Below are 15,533 nucleotides of genomic sequence, written 5' to 3'. Positions count from 1 at the left end.
GGAGGAGGAGGAGGAGGAGGAGGAGGAGAAGGAGGAGAAGGAGGAGGAGGAGAAGGAGGAGGAGAAGAAGAAGAAGAAGAAGAAGAAAGAAGAAGAAGAAGAGAATTAGAAACAATCATTCATCAATTGTATAAATTTGGAAAAAAACAGCATTTGGATATTAACTTCACACCAGCAGATTGTTTACTTTGAAGGCAGCTGACCCAGGTTCAATCTCCAGCATCCCACAGGTCCCTGGAGCATTTCTAGGAGTGATTCCTGAGAGCAGAGCCAGGAGTAACTCCTGAGAACTGTCTGCTGTGGGACACCCACTTTTCCGCACCAAAAAAAAAACATTAAGCCTAATGTTGGTCTTTTGTTTGTTTGTTTTAGGCCATACCTGGTAATGCTCTGGGGTTTCTCCTGGCTCTGCACTAAGGAATTACTCCTGGTGGTGCTCAGGGAACCAAATGGGGTGCTGAACCTGGGTTGACTACATGAATGACTACAAGCACTCTACCTGCTGTTGGGAATCAACTCTAGTCCTTCAGAAATCTCCTGGAGCTATGGAATAACAGTGTAAAGAGGACTAGAGGAATGATACAGTCCTTGCTGATTCTATATAATCTTCTAATGGCATATATATAATATCCTAAAGGCATATAGGTCTCAGGAAGCATCTAGACAGGACATGGAGAAACTCAATGTGCGGTTTTCCTACACACAACACTCTATCTGCTGGATAAGCTCGAACAAAATGCCTCTGGCTTGAAATTAGATGGTCTCATAATAAAACGAAATGAATTTTCATTCAGTATAATACAACTGCAAAGTTTTCTACTTTGACGTACCAAAGACTAATTATATGCTAGGTGCTTTTTAAGGACATCTTAACTCATTTAATCCTCACAATAATCCTGCATTTTTTTTGTAGTAAAGTAGCCCATAAATGGCAGAGCTAGGATTAAACCTATATCTAGCTAGTTGATCCTCAAATCCACATCCCTCCACTGGAACGCAACGATAACATCATAACACTATGCCTCTTGTTTGCTCTGATAAGTGAGATTTAAAATTTCAAGAAATCAAATGCAATAAAACTTGCTGAACTAGACGATGCACCAGAAGGCAGATAAAATAAAAAACAAACCTGGGAGAGTCTCTGGTCCCTGATACCAGGTAAAGGTGAGGCATTTGTCCAAAGCCCTGCATGTGGCTGGATGCCCAGCACCTTATATGGCCCTTCAAGTACTTCCAGGACTCATCACTGAACCAGGAGTAAGACCTGAGCACCCCAATTGCGGACTAAAACCAACCAACTCCCCAAAAGACCAGATACTTCATATATATTTAAGATATATTTAATAGTTTATATTTAATAAATCTACTTAAGATATATTTAATAGTAGATACTAATGTCAAGGTGTTTGGCAAAGAAGCACCATTATGTTAGGTGTTAACTTGGGAAAGTAGGGTTTTTTTATTTTTTAAAAAAAAATTGATGTAAAACTTCTGTACTCTTCTTGTGACTTTTACAGAGGTCAAAGTCATTCTAAAATAATAAGCGTATTTTTAACAGCCTAAATATATTCTTATGTATTGTCCTAAAACTCAATACCTAACTAAATATTTCAATAGGAATGGAAACAATGATTTTTTTTTATGATTCTGAATTTTATATCTACCAGAAATGGCACGGCTGGGTGTTCAGTAGGGACATCAAAGCAGTCAAGAGCAAACTCCAATGACAAAATCTTGGTGGACCAGCAATAAAATGCAACCTGTCCATGAAAATGAAAACCTCTCCAAGTTGATCATGATAGCAGGTGACTGAACAGCTGCTCTGTAACCAGCTGATGTCTTCAGTTAAGGACCATGGGGAAGCAGGAATGACCCAAGGCCACCCTGAAATGAAGGTGAGGACAGTGAATTAAAATGCTGATTTTGAGCAGCAGCAGCAGCAGCAAGGGGACCCAACACAATTGAAGAAATGGAGATGGTCTGAAGTTAGAATGAAAGCAAAAGAACTGCAGAAAACAGCAAGTCTCTGCCCCAGGCCCTTCACCTCCACCCAGAGGGCAGCCTTCCTTCCATCTGTCCGTGCTGGAGAAAGGGTTGCTGATCCCGCAATGATCTCTCCCAGGCAGGCACCTGCACAAGGCCATGGCGGTGCCTGCCAGAAATATGATCTCCAAAAAAAACTGTTCCTCCCTGCACACTCAAAATGTCCCTCCAGAAGGCCGCTCTCCATCCTCTTGTAGTCGAAAGCCTAGATCTCTCCCACCCCAGTCACCCACGATAAACTCAGGGTTAATATTTCATATGCTTGGTTAATTGATGCTCAATTCAGTTGGATCCTCCAGGTGACAAAAAAAAAAAATTGGGAAACTTCCTGTTTTTGTCTTCTTAGCCACCTACTTATGTGCAGCTTTTCCAAGCAATTCCTCCCTTTCGGAATTCTGGTGCACTCTAAGTCTCCACCATCTTCCCGAATGTCAGTCAGTCTTTCTCTTCTGGAGCCTTTTCCACCAAAAAAAAAAAAAAAAAAAGCCCGAGAAGATTAAACCCTCAGCCAAAGGGAGGTCTGAGGGTGAGAGAGCGTGTCTGCTTGTGTGCGTGCGTGCGCCTGGAAGCAGCTACCTGGAAATCAACTTTCTAAGTGAATTCTGCAACGTTTTGTCATCTGGGCGCTGGGGTTTCCCAGTCGCATCTTTTGTTCCAAACTTTCTCCCGGGCAATCCAAGAGGCGCACACCCCTCTGAAGCGGCGCAGGAGCTGCCGGAGCTCGCCCTCTTTCTCTCCCTCTTTCTCTCCTGCTTCGCCCAAGTCTGTTGTCCACTTGGGAGCCGCTTTCCCGCCCAGGGGCCCTCCTCGCGAGCCTGCAAAGAATGTCGGCGGGCGGGCGGGCGGGTGGCGTTTCCCTGCAGGTACCGAGAAGGAGAGAGAGAGGGAGAGAGGTGCCCGGGGGGGGATCGGGTCGGGTCGGCTCGGATCCGGGCGGCGGGGTGGAGAGGTGGAGAGGCGGAGAGGCGGAGAGGCGGAGGAGGCGGAGGAGGCGCGGGAGGGAGGCGCCTGGGGCCGGGGCGGGTGGCGGGGGGAGGCTCCGGCCAGCCCGAGCCTCGGCGGCGCCTCCTCCTCCCCCCGGTGCGCACGGGCAGCCAATGAGGCCGCTCGGCTCGGCTCGGCCCGGCCGGCCGGGGCCCTGCTGGGCCGCCAGTGCCTTCTAGTATGCGGCGAGCCTCGGAGGAGTCCCGCTGGGGGGGACCGGCGGCGGCGGGGAGCGCGCGTCGCGTCCGGGCTCGGCGGTCCGCGCGCGTGGTGACTGCGTGGCCGGGGAGGGGGGAAACCTGATCGGCCGAGCCGAGGCCGGGGGCGCAGGGGGGAGCCGGGGGAGCTGGGGGAGGGGGCTTTCCGGAGGAGGAGGAGGAGGCGCCGGCGGAGCCCGGAGAAAGAGGGCCGAGAGCTCGGGAGGCCAATAAGCGGGCGGCCAACATGTCCTCTTCCTCCCCCAGCGGGCAGCGGCCGCAGCAGGCGGCGGGCGCGGCGGACATCAAGCGCGAGAATGGGCTGGAGGGCGCCCCGGAGGGGGCCCCTCCGGAGGGGGCGCGGCGGAGCCCCCCGAGCCCGCTCTCGCGCCCGATCGCGGCGCCCTTCGCCCTGGAGCCCGGCGCGGAGCCCCTCCAGCTGTGCGCCGAGGCTCTCCAGATGCAGGCGCGCGCGGAGCCCGCGTCCCCGGGGCCCCCGGCGCTGTCGCCGGCGCTGTCGCTGTCCCCCGAGCACGTCGCGTGCGTGTGCGAGGCGCTGCAGCAGGGCGGCCACCTGGACCGGCTGGCGCGCTTCCTGTGGTCGCTGCCGCGCGGGGACCTGCTGCGCGGCGACCAGAGCCTGCTGCGGGCGCGCGCGCTCGTGGCCTTCCACCAGGGCGTGTTCCCCGAGCTCTACCGCATCCTGGAGGGCCACAGCTTCGACGCGGCGCACCACCCGCTGCTGCAGCGCCTGTGGTACCAGGCGCGCTACCAGGAGGCCGAGCGCGCGCGCGGCCGGCCGCTGGGCGCCGTGGACAAGTACCGGCTGCGCCGCAAGTTCCCGCTGCCGCGCACCATCTGGGACGGCGAGGAGACGGTGTACTGCTTCAAGGAGCGCTCGCGCAACGCGCTCAAGGAGCTCTACCGCCACAACCGCTACCCGTCGCCCGCAGACAAGCGCCACCTGGCCAAGATCACCGGGCTGTCGCTCACGCAGGTCAGCAACTGGTTCAAGAACCGCCGCCAGCGCGACCGCAACCCGGCCGAGGCGCAGTCCAAGAGGTGCGTGCGAGGCGGAGAGGAGGAGCGGGGCGCGGGGAGGACGGGGGGCCCCGGGCGCGCGCTCTCCCCGACCCCGGCCCGGCTCCTGCTCCCGGCCTCTGCCCAACCGCCTTTCCTCCTCCTGCTCTTTTGCCTTCTTCCCCTCCTGGGCTCACGGGGGCGGAAAGGACTGGAGGGACCCCCTAAGACAACCGCCCCAACCCTGGCCCGGCTCCTACCCCTGGATCTCTTCCAGCCTCTGCCCCTGCCCAGCTTGCCTTTCTTCTCTTTTTCTATTTGGCCTTCTCCCCCTCCTGAGGCCAGGCACCGGGGGGGGGGCAGTGGGAGGACCCCACTGGGGACCCCCGGCACCCCTCCCAACCCTGGCCCTGCCTCAGCCTCTGCCCAACTGCCCCTTTTTCTTTCATTCTTTTTTTTTCTTTTCTTTTTTTCTTTTTTGCCTTTCCCTCCTGGGGCTCGGAAAACATGGCGCTTACCTACCTTCCTTCCTTCCCCACCGGGTCCGGCCCGGCTGCCCACCTCTCCCCGCCCCCCGCCCGCTGGCTGGCTGGCTGCGCCCCGCGCGCCCCGGGCCAGGGGAGAGGGGAGAGGGGCGTAGGGAGAGGGGCGGGAGCGCCTCCTCCTCCTCCTATTTCTACTCCTCCTCCTCCTCCTGCTCCCCCTGCTCCCCCCCAGAAGTTTCCAGCCGCGCGCCTGGGGCTCCGTCCTCCCCTCTGCCTCGCCTGGTCCCGGGTCCCACCCTGGTGCCATCTCATTCGATCCCTCCTGCTTGGAAGTGGCCACTTTTTTCCTCCGGCTGCTGGGGGAAAACGGATGGATAGGGTGGAGGAGCTCACCCCTGAGCAAACTGGGGGGCTTCCTCGGCCCCTCTGGGTCCCCCTGAGGCCCCCCGGGTTCTGCAACTTTCCCGGGGCGAAGGCGCGAGCTCCCCCGCCTTGCCGGACGCCCCCGGGTTCTACGCTCCTCGCTTCTGGTTGTCTGGGAGCTTTCCTTGGAAGAGTTGGGGGCAGTGGGTGACTCTTGGGAGGGATCCAAAAGAAATGTGCTTTTGGGGACTTCGAGGGTTTTTGGTATGGGGTGCTTTTTTTTTTTTTTTCCATGACAGAGTTAATCATAAACCCCGCGCGTTCCCCTTCGCGGCCGCGGCAAAGACAACGTGGGGTGTAGGGGACGCTCGGCGACTCTTGTGTTTTGAAACCTGATTCTGGGCCCTTTCAGATCGGGTTTCAGCGCCGGCCGGCCCGGGGAGTGGGGCTTGTAGGATGCTGCTGGGATGCCTCGGGCCCCTGCCTGCCTGTCTGTCCGTCCGTCGGTCGTCCTGTCGCTTGGGGCCCACCAGGGAAGGAGGTCGCGGGTAGAAGGTGACCTGGCTGGAGGCCGAGATCCGCGGGGCACGCACTCACTCGCCATTACGCAGTGGAACTTGTGTGGCTGGCTGGTCCCCCTTCTGCCCCACCCACTCCACCCCCAGCCGGTGGAAAATGCCGGTTTTCCATCTTTGGGGCGCACCTGGCTTGTGTGTTGAGGGCCAGAGTTAAAGGAAAGGTGAAGGTCGCCCAAAGAAAAGTGGCCAAGTGGCCGCAGGCCCGCGAGGACTGGGAAGAAAGATACCCAAAGCCTCTCGGAGCCGAGGGGACCCCCTGACCCCCGAGATTTACCCCCCCCCCCAGTCCGGTGAAGGTGATCTCCAAGCACTCCAGGGCCCGCCCCTGTCGCCCGTACCCTGCGCCCCTGCCCCTGCGCCCTGGCGCGCAGCCTGCGGTAACCAAAACAAAACGCACCTTGCTAGTAGCCCTTGCCCAAAGAGACTTGCTGGCTGGAGGACCCACCCGGGAGGGGGCTTGGGTTACACGAGCTGCCCGAGTCCCTACGACAGACCGGGGATCCGGTGTCAGGCTCCCCAACCAGCCAACGGAATCTTGGGGGCCGGGACATTGGAGGGAGAGGGGCCTTCGCTGCTCAGGCCGGCTCCCAGGCCCACTCCCGTCCCCTGGGTCTCCCTAGGCCGGTTTTGCCTCTCCTCCCCCCCTTCCCTGCCTGCCATTAACTCCACACCCCTCACCCCTACCCCGGCCCAGCTGTGGTTTAAGCCCCTCCGGATCTGCCTCCTCCACGCAGCCCTGGTGAGTCACCCTCGCAGAAGGCGGTGGCAGCTCAACCTCAGCTCGTAAATCAAAGCGCATTTTTGCGCTCCTGGCCCCGCAGCAGCCCCAAGCACCCCCCCCCCCGAATAATTCCCTCGCCAGCCTGCGGCTTGAAAGCAAAGCAGACTGGCCGCCTGGCATGCAGGGATACCAGGTCCTGCCATGCATCCACCAAGCTGCTAACCATGCGTGCCACCCGGGGCCCAGTACAAATAGGAACCTCCAGCCCCAGGAGAAACAAAGGACTGGAGACTGGCAGTGTTATGTTTCCAGGAACCCAGAATGACCCCCACAGCCTTTCCCTCCCACCTCACCAGGGTTCTGGATGGTGTTAAACAGGCCCTTTGTGGCTTCCTTTGCATTGAAAGGCGACTGTAGGTCACCATCCTTAGGGTGGAAAAGCGCCTTTCCTACAACCAGGACAGCCACTTGGTTGAGAAAGTTGTCATAGTCTAGTGGAGGAGAAGTTCGGGAGGAAGTGAGAAAAGTGAGTCCCTTGCTGACAATCTGGCAGCATCCCATCTCTTGCTTTGTTGGCAATTTCATCTCCTTCCAAAAATTACACTGATCTGGATTGCTTTTAGGGGAAGAATAGACTCTTCCTAAACAGGAAAAACCGTGTTTCATGAGTTTTTTTCTTGTAGTAAAGGTAAAAGCCTCTTTGACAGTAAGAAGTTCGATTTCTAATTATACAGTTCTCCCCATCGCTTCATTCCATCTCCCAGATCTATGGGCTTGATCTGAAAGCATTAGCAAAAAAATAATTGTGATCTGAAAGTGCATCTTCCCAGATTCTCAGTCTTGTTTAGAATCTGCTGCAGCACCTCCTGTTTCAACAGGACTGCAAGGTTCCCTGCTGTGTTTTCTTTCAAAAGTGCCTTTCATGGGTTCTCCAAACAAATGGCCCTGTGTCGAATGTCATCCCCTGACCTTCCACTCTCTTGCTTCCCCCACTCTCTCCAGCGAGTCCGATGGCAATCCTAGCACTGAAGATGAGTCCAGCAAGGGACACGAGGATTTGTCTCCGCATTCTCTCTCCAGTCCATCCGAGGGTGTCACCAACCTCAGCCTTTCCAGCCCCATGGAGCCGGTATATATGCAACAAATCGGAAACGCCAAGATCTCCCTAAGCTCTTCCGGAGTCTTGTTAAACGGAAGCTTGGTGCCCGCAAGTACTTCGCCTGTCTTCCTTAACGGAAACTCTTTCATTCAGGGACCCACCGGAGTCATCCTTAATGGATTAAACGTGGGGAACACACAGACCGTGTCACTGAACCCACCAAAGATGGCTTCCAACGTCGTGAGCAATGGGCTGTCCATGACTGACATTCTGGGGTCCGCCTCCCAGGATGTGAAGGAATTCAAAGTCCTCCAGAGTTCTGCAGCTAACTCCGCCATCACCTCCTACACCCCCAGTGCCCCTGCCTCATTCCCAGGGCTGATCCCCAGCACAGAAGTGAAGAGGGAAAGCATCCAGACAGTGGCTTCCCAGGAGGGGGGCTCTGTGGTGACTTTTACGACGCCCGTGCAAATCAACCAGTATGGCATCGTCCAGATCCCCAATTCCGGGGCCAACGGCCAGTTCCTTAATGGGAATATTGGATTTTCTCCATTGCAGCTGCCTCCTGTCTCAGTGTCAGCCTCACAAGGTAAAAGTCTCACTTGTTATAACCACAATGCACCAGTAACCGGTTATGTTGTTAGTCAGCTGCTACAGATGACCCTCTTGATCAGGGCCAGAGGTTGATGTCCTTGGTCTTGGTACCTTTCTCACTCCCAACAAATGCAGAATCGCCATCAATTGTTGGTTCTCTACAGCCCCCACTCTCTAATTATCCAGTCTGCTTGATTTCTTTGCAGCGTGGGGATGAGCTTTTATTTTATTTTCCTACCAGCCCAATGGAAAAATACAGTTCTTAGCAAGTCTTGCCAGTTCTACGATTTTAGAAATATGAGAAGTCAATTGATGCTTATAAAATAACCCCATTGCTTGACATTTTAAGATTAAAAATTAATAATATGGCTACGAACACAAAATTAGCCCAGCAGTTGGTAAGAGTGTGTGCACTTTGCCTAAGCATTATTTATTTGACAAAAATAAGGATTTTAGAGGATAAAGCTAAAAAGACGAGGTCCCTTATATTGCATTGTATTATTTAAAAGGTCTAAAAGGAGAACCAGGTGATTGGGTTTCTTTTGTTCTGCATGTAGACTTGCTCTCGTGTATGTAAAGGCAGCCAGCTCTAAGCCTTGCAGTGGTCCTCAAACTATGGCCCGCGGGCCACAGATTGTATCTGCATCTGTTTTGTTTCTTCACTGCAAAATAAGATCTATGCGGTGTGCATAAGGATTCGTTCCTAAGTTTTGTTTTTACTAGAGTCAGACCCTCCAATGGTCTGAGGGACAGTGAACTGGCCCCCTGTTTAAAAAGTTAGAGGACCCCTGCTAGTGCATGTTCATGTCTTCATTAAAGACAATCTAGTAGATTTAAGAACTGGTCTGAAATTCAGGAAACCTGAAACCGATATGCCAGTTCCTCATTACTTTAAACAGGTCTGAATTGTGCTGTCATTTTCTCTACATAGAAACAGGAATGGGTAGAATTTAGCAGTCAAGGTTGCAAAGCCCCTCGAATTCAGGAGTGGGAAATCTTGTGCAGGCTTGTTTAGCCCGCCTGTAAATAAATCTTCAAGTCCAGATTTTTTTTTTTTTTGTATTTTTGTTTTTTGTTTTTTTCAGGCCACACCCGTTTGATGCTCAGGGGTTACTCCTGGCTAAGCGCTCAGAAATTGCCCCTGGCCCTTCCTTGGCTAGTGCTCGCAAGGCAAACACCTTACCTCTAGCACCACCTCGCCAGCCCCCAAGTCCAGATTAGTAATTGCTTGCCCTAAAGACTGATATTCTGTAAAAAACAATTTTATATTTTTTTAAAAGTATGTGTGTATATGAACAACTTTTAAATTCTTCTGTTTCCACTGATGTGAAGCATTCAGAGAAAAATTGTTATGGAGTGTAATTCTTTTTCTTTAGGTAAGATAATTAATATACTATTAATGTCTTCATTGCTCCAGGTGACAGAAAGAATTTAGCCAAGCCACTCTCCAGCATAGGACACACAAAAGAAGTTCAAACTGCAGGGAAAGCCAAAGTGCTTATTCGTTTTATAGTCGTTTAACTCCTTTCCTCTTGTCAGAATTTCCAAGCAGTAGATGATGTTTTTCTAAAGACAAATACAAGCAAAAGTAATTCTTCAGGGTAGAAAAGAAGAGCAGAAATTATTGTCATTTAGAAAAACATTACTACAAACTCATCACTAAAAATTTTAGTGGGATATTTAATAGGAATACTAAGATTAGCATTTTTCCATTAAAATGCTAAGAGCAAATGACAAGGTTAACAAGCCTTAACTGGGTGATTTGAAGCTTTAAGTTTTAATCACTTGGGTTTAAGAAACAATGTGCCTTGATAGTAATTGTGCATTTCATTCCTCTTTACTATGTTCAGCTATTCAGCCCTTCATAAAAACAGACACTGAGCCTTAAAATATTGATGCAAGAGAGATTACCATTTTTAGTTAGGATTTTATATGAAACAGCAGAGTATTTACATCCTTGGCTCACTTTATGACTGTAAAAAGTAGGATTTCTCTTATCATCACTAAGTTATGCTTTGAACCTAAAAATGTTTCATTGGAAATCATTCTACTGATTCAGAATTGTTTTATTAGAAGTCAATTGCGGGCCGGAGAGATAGCATGGAGGTAAGGCGTTTGCCTCTCATGCAGAAGGGCATCGGTTCGAATCCCGGCGTCCCATATGGTCCCCGTGCTTGCCAGGAGCCGACTTCTGAGCGTGGAGCCAGGAGTAACCCCTGAGCACTGCCGGGTGAGACCCAAAAACCAAAAAAAAAAAAAAAAAAGTCAATTGCGTTTATGCTTTATGCTTTTTCTTTGGGTTTGGGGACTATCCCTAGCAATGCTCAGGGACTAAACATCACTCTTTGCTCAGAGCTCACTCCTGGTCATACTCAGAGGACCATATGGGGTACTGGCCATCAAACTGGGGTTGTCTATTTGTGAGGAAGCCCTTTAACAAGCCCCTATAGCATCTTCCTGGCCCTACATTATACTTCAAAGTAAAATCTTAGATCACATTTTGTGGTTTTCCCCTCATCAATGGATGTTGTTTCTACACATTCAGAAGTGGTTGCTTATATTCCTTAACAGCTAGGGGAAAGTGCCACCTAAATTTATAACTCTCGCTAAAGTTCAAATATAGCACTTTCGTTTTTTATTTTTATTTTTGTCTTTGTTTTCTTGGTGCTAGGAATCAAAAGGACTTAATACAAATCTCCCATTTAGTTACATGCCCACATGGTTTTCATTTAAACATACTGCCTTGCTGAAAATTTGAGAGACATAGCAACCTTTTACCTTGATTTATCTATATAGCATATATCTATCTAATCACAACTATAATTAAAAGGAAACTTTCGGATGAATTACCTTTGTGGCTGAAGTTTAACAGATAGTATCATTTGTTAAATATTCATAACAAAAAAACCATAACCAAATAAATAGCATATCTGAATTAGCATATCTAAAAATTCTCCCCTAAATCTCATTTTTCTTCAGTAGCATTGCAATTGTTATCAATCATTTTATTTCTGTGTAAAGGCTTAGATGATATTTGAGATTCTGACCCATCTATATTGTCTGAGTTACCCAATTTGACCATTTTACTCAGCTTTCCTCAACTTCTGGCCTCTGAAGATCCTTACATTGAGAGTCTCAAAAGATTGGCACCTTTAGAGAAGCACCGGCTCTGGCATTGGGATGGTGTTTGGGGGCCATTATTGGACCTCACCCGGAGATGCTCAAAGGCCACTCTGAGTCCTGAGTTGGGTGGGGAATTAGGGCGTCAAAGGTTGAAGTAGACTGGACTTTACCAACTTACTTTCTGACTAAATCTAGCTTTATATCTGACCCCAATCAATATTTTTATAAAGTACATTTCATTATCATTTCTTTCACAACATTGAATACTGAGAACTGGCACAGCATAAGGAAAAATAAAAATTCAAATTTTGGGGGGCAAGAGAAAGGATGGGTAGGCCTTTTGCCTTGCATGCTTCCTAACTAGGATCTATCCCCAGTATCCCATAGGGTTGCATGAGCCTACCCGTAGGAATCCCTGAGTGCAGTCAGGAGTAAGCCCAAAGCATCACTGGGTGTGGCCAGAAAAAACAAAATTTTTTAAATTTTGTTTTTGTTGAGTTGACATTACTCTAAGTTTAGTTTGGTGAAAGTTTGCAACTTGCCCTTACAAGATCATATGATTAACTTGAAGCTCCAGGGTATACAACTTGTGTTGTCTACATTTCTATATTGTCTATATTTTGTTTGTTTGTTTGTTTTGGGCCACACCCGTTTGATGCTCAGGGTTTACTCCTGGCTAAGTGCTCAGAAATTGCCCCTGGTTTGGCGGGACCATATGGGACACCGGGGGATCGAATTGCAGTCCTACCTTGGCTAGCACTTGCGAGGCAGAGACCTTACCTCTAGCCCACCTCACCGGCCCCTACATTGTCTATGTTTTAAATCTGTTACAAACAGGGCCTGGAGAGATAGCACAGCGGTGTTTGCCTTGCAAGCAGCCGATCCAGCACCAAAGGTGGTTGGTTTGAATCCCGGTGTCCCATATGGTCCCCCGTGCCTGCCAGGAACTATTTCTGAGCAGACAGCCAGGAGTAACCCCTGAGCACCGCCAGGTGTGGCCGAAAAACCAAAAAAAAAAAAAAAAACTGTTACAAAATCATTTGTGTCCAAAATGAAAGACATACAGGTTAGTCCTTTGCCTTCCATGATGCTGACCTGGCTTTGATCCCTGTTACTTTACTGCATATGGTCTGCCAAGGTGAAGTAAGAGAAACCAAAAGTTGCTTTGGGGCTGGACTGGTAGCACAGCAGTAGGGCATTTGCCTTGCACGCAGCTGACCCAGGAAGGACCTGGGTTCGATTCCAGACATCCCATATGGTCTCCTTATCCTGCCAGGAACGATTTCTGACCGCAGAGCCAGGAAGAACCTCCCAGTGCCTGGGTGTGGCCCATGAAGACAAACCAAATAAAGTTGTTTTGTTTGGCATTTATGCCTTGGATCAGTTTATCAGAGTTAGCAGCAATTATCAATTAAGTAAGAGATAACAGCCCTGGGGCCTGAGTGATAATGCAGCCAGGGGGGCGTTTGCCTTGCAAGCACTTGACCCAGGTTCCCATATGGTACCCTGCGCACAGCCAGAAGTAATTCCTGAGTAAGTGTGGCCTAAAAATCAACAATATTTTTTGGTTTTTTTTTTTTGGGGGGGGGGCACACCCGGCAGCACTCAGGTTACTCCCAGCTTTGTACTCAGAAATTGCTCCTGGCAGGCTCAGGACTGTAAAGGATGCCTGGGCCCATCCCAGCTCGCCTTGTGTAAGGCAAAATGTCCTACCACTGGGCTATCCTTCCAGCCCCCCAATTTGGTTTTTGGGCCACACCCGGTGATTTAGGGGTTACTCCCGGCTATGCGCTCAGAAATCACTCCTGACTTGGGGACCGGTCCATCCTAGGCTAGCGCCAGCAAGGCAAGGACCTTACCACTAGTGCCACCACTCCAGCCCCTGACATTTCAGTTTGAAGTGCTCCAAGCAATTCCATTGAACTGTAGAAATGTTACTTTTCCCTTCTCCCTTCCATCAATGACACTGTGCTTTTTCCTTCTCAGGTAATATTTCAGTCAATTCAAGCACTTCTGACTGCAGCACATTCACAAGCGAGCCCACCCCAGTCCAGCAAGGCAAGGTTTTCTTGAGCTCCCTGGCCCCCAGCGCGGTGGTCTACACCGTCCCCAACTCAGGCCAACACCTCGGATCTGTGAAGCAGGAAGGCTTGGAAAGGAGCCTCATCTTTTCCCAGTTGATGCCCGTTAATCAAAACGCACAAGGAAACGCCAACCTGTCCTCGGAGAATATCTCAGCAAGTAGCCTTCACCCACTGGCCTCCTCTTTGGTCAACGTGTCCCCCACTCACTCTTTCCCCCTGACTCCCCCGACCCTGCTCAATCCCGCTGAGCTCACCCCTGCCATCGCAGAGAGCCAGCCCCTGTCCACCTCTGTCGCCAGCAAAACTACTGTGACCTCGGTCAGCAGCACTAACTACGTCACCCTTCAGAACTGCTCGCTGATTACTGGCCAAGATCTGTTGTCAGTCCCCATGACTCAGGCTGCCCTGGGGGACATGGTGGCAGCGGCCGAAGACCAGGTGAGTCACCCTGCCCCTGCCGTGCACCAGGATTTTGTGCGGGATCATCGTTTGGTCCTGCAGTCGGTCGCTAACTTAAAAGATAATTTCTTGACAAATTCTGAAAGCAAAGCGACAAACAGCTTAATGATGCTAGACTCTAAATCCAAATATGTCCTGGACGGCATGGTGGAGGCGGTCTGTGAAGACCTGGAAACAGACAAAAAAGAACTCGCTAAGCTCCAGACTGTCCAGTTGGACGAGGATATGCAAGACTTATGAACTGCCTTGCCTTTTTTCTTTCTGCATTCAGGGGAGAAAATCTTTTCACCAAGCTCAGAGGACATAAAGCCGTTTCCCACTTCGGGAGAACCAATAGTTTTGCAAGTAGATGCATTCAAGTGATTTTTTGGGGGGAGGGATTGGTCAGCAATGAAGATCATGGTTAAATATGCAGGAATAGGGCTGCCTTACTGCAGCCTTTTATTCACCATTTGTTCTCTCTGAACTAGATGGAAGCAGTGATGGAGATGAAATATTAACTCCGTGTATAATCCAACTTGAGCATAGGATTCTGAGATCAAATGGAACAGAAGTGATTTCTTCAAAAGTAGCTATCCCTAATGTAGCAGACTCTACATGACATGACAGAGCTCTAGAAACAATAGTTTTTTGTTTACTTTTTACTCCATGGGCATTGACAAGGTTAAGAAATATAAAGGTACTTTACACTATTTTAAGTTTATATATATCTATTTTTTGAGTATATACTTTTTTTTTGTTTTTCCGCATTTTTGTGAAAGTCTTGGTTTGTCTGTATTATGCATTTCCAGATGTGACTGCTAATAAACAACTCATTGTGGCTGAGAAAGTTTGCAACTCCACTAAAAACTCTGAAAGTCTTCAATGTGGTTGTAAATAATAAGTTAGACTGATGAGCAAGGATTTCAGCAATTACAGTGGATTTTATTTATGCTGTATGTTTCTCAGACTTCGGATACTATGAACTATAAAAAAAAAACTGTTTTCTTACTGTTTAATTTATTTTTATTGTTTGAACAGGAAGTTTTCCAACAGAAGTTTTCAGTTCTTGACGAAGTTTCAGTTTTTGTAGGATTTTAAAAGTAATGATTTTTTTTATCAGGAGTTTATTGTCAATATTCACACTGAAATAGGAACTCTGACTTCTGATATTGGGATTTTGGTACTTTCCTTCGCGTCGTATTCTTTCTTTAGCAACTCGGATTCATTTGAAACTGTTTTCTATAGACTTCTCCGTGCCTTTTGACCTGGTGGCCTTTTTATTCTTAAGGTACTGAAGTATCCGCAGAAGCACTGGTGGCTCTTTCCTACTATCTAACAGGGTTCAACTTCACCACGAAATCGCTTTAAATCTGAACTCGAGTTTTCATTTATAGGTGATGTTCATAATGCAGATGGATGAATAAGGATTACTGATGCTTTTCATTGAGAGTGAAAGTAACCGTTTTAGACAACCATGTAAAATCAGTCCTGTAGGCTACGAAAACACCTATGTTAAAGTAAAGGAAGAAGATGTGCATTCTGTTGTGCAAAAGCCCATCCTGTTCATCAGCCTCGTTCTGAATGTTTTACAGTAGTTGTTGCATTATGACATGACTGTTGTTTGCACTATATTATCATGTCTTTAAAAGTAAATCTTGAGGGTTTCTCTGAGAAGCTTGTTTGTTTTTTTTTTTATAATGTTGTGAGCTGTGGTTATAGTTTTTATTAGGATTCTGAGCACAAGGTACAATCATTCAGATAGATTTGTGTCGTGAGTTCAGGTCTCGGGTCTCTGGAAAGC

General features: G+C 49.4%; 1 protein-coding gene across 1 annotated transcript; it reads left to right on the top strand.

Moving 5' to 3' along the window:
- The first annotated feature begins 3,471 nt into the window (after positions 1-3,471).
- Positions 3,472-14,013, top strand: LOC126003934 (homeobox protein SIX4-like). The gene is made up of 3 exons (XM_049770264.1): positions 3,472-4,286; positions 7,394-8,079; positions 13,194-14,013. The coding sequence occupies exons 1-3, from the start codon at positions 3,472-3,474 to the stop codon at positions 13,988-13,990; spliced, it is 2,298 nt and encodes a 765-aa protein (XP_049626221.1). The 3' UTR covers positions 13,991-14,013.
- The last annotated feature ends 1,520 nt before the right edge of the window (positions 14,014-15,533 follow it).

Source organism: Suncus etruscus, chromosome 3 (genome assembly GCF_024139225.1).
Source record: "Suncus etruscus isolate mSunEtr1 chromosome 3, mSunEtr1.pri.cur, whole genome shotgun sequence".
Lineage (NCBI taxonomy): Eukaryota > Metazoa > Chordata > Mammalia > Eulipotyphla > Soricidae > Suncus > Suncus etruscus.
Note: the sequence above shows the minus strand (reverse complement) of the source record. Positions and strands in the feature narration are given on the sequence as shown.

What these genes read in the sequence shown, in the direction of transcription:
- LOC126003934 (XM_049770264.1), top strand. Translation starts at nt 3,472, where the DNA reads ATGTCCTCTTCCTCCCCCAGCGGGCAGCGGCCGCAGCAGGCGGCGGGC. An exon ending in GCCGAGGCGCAGTCCAAGAG is followed by an intron (nt 4,287 to 7,393) that starts GTGCGTGCGAGG and finishes CACTCTCTCCAG; the next exon opens with CGAGTCCGATGGCAATCCTA. An exon ending in CTCAGTGTCAGCCTCACAAG is followed by an intron (nt 8,080 to 13,193) that starts GTAAAAGTCTCA and finishes TTTCCTTCTCAG; the next exon opens with GTAATATTTCAGTCAATTCA.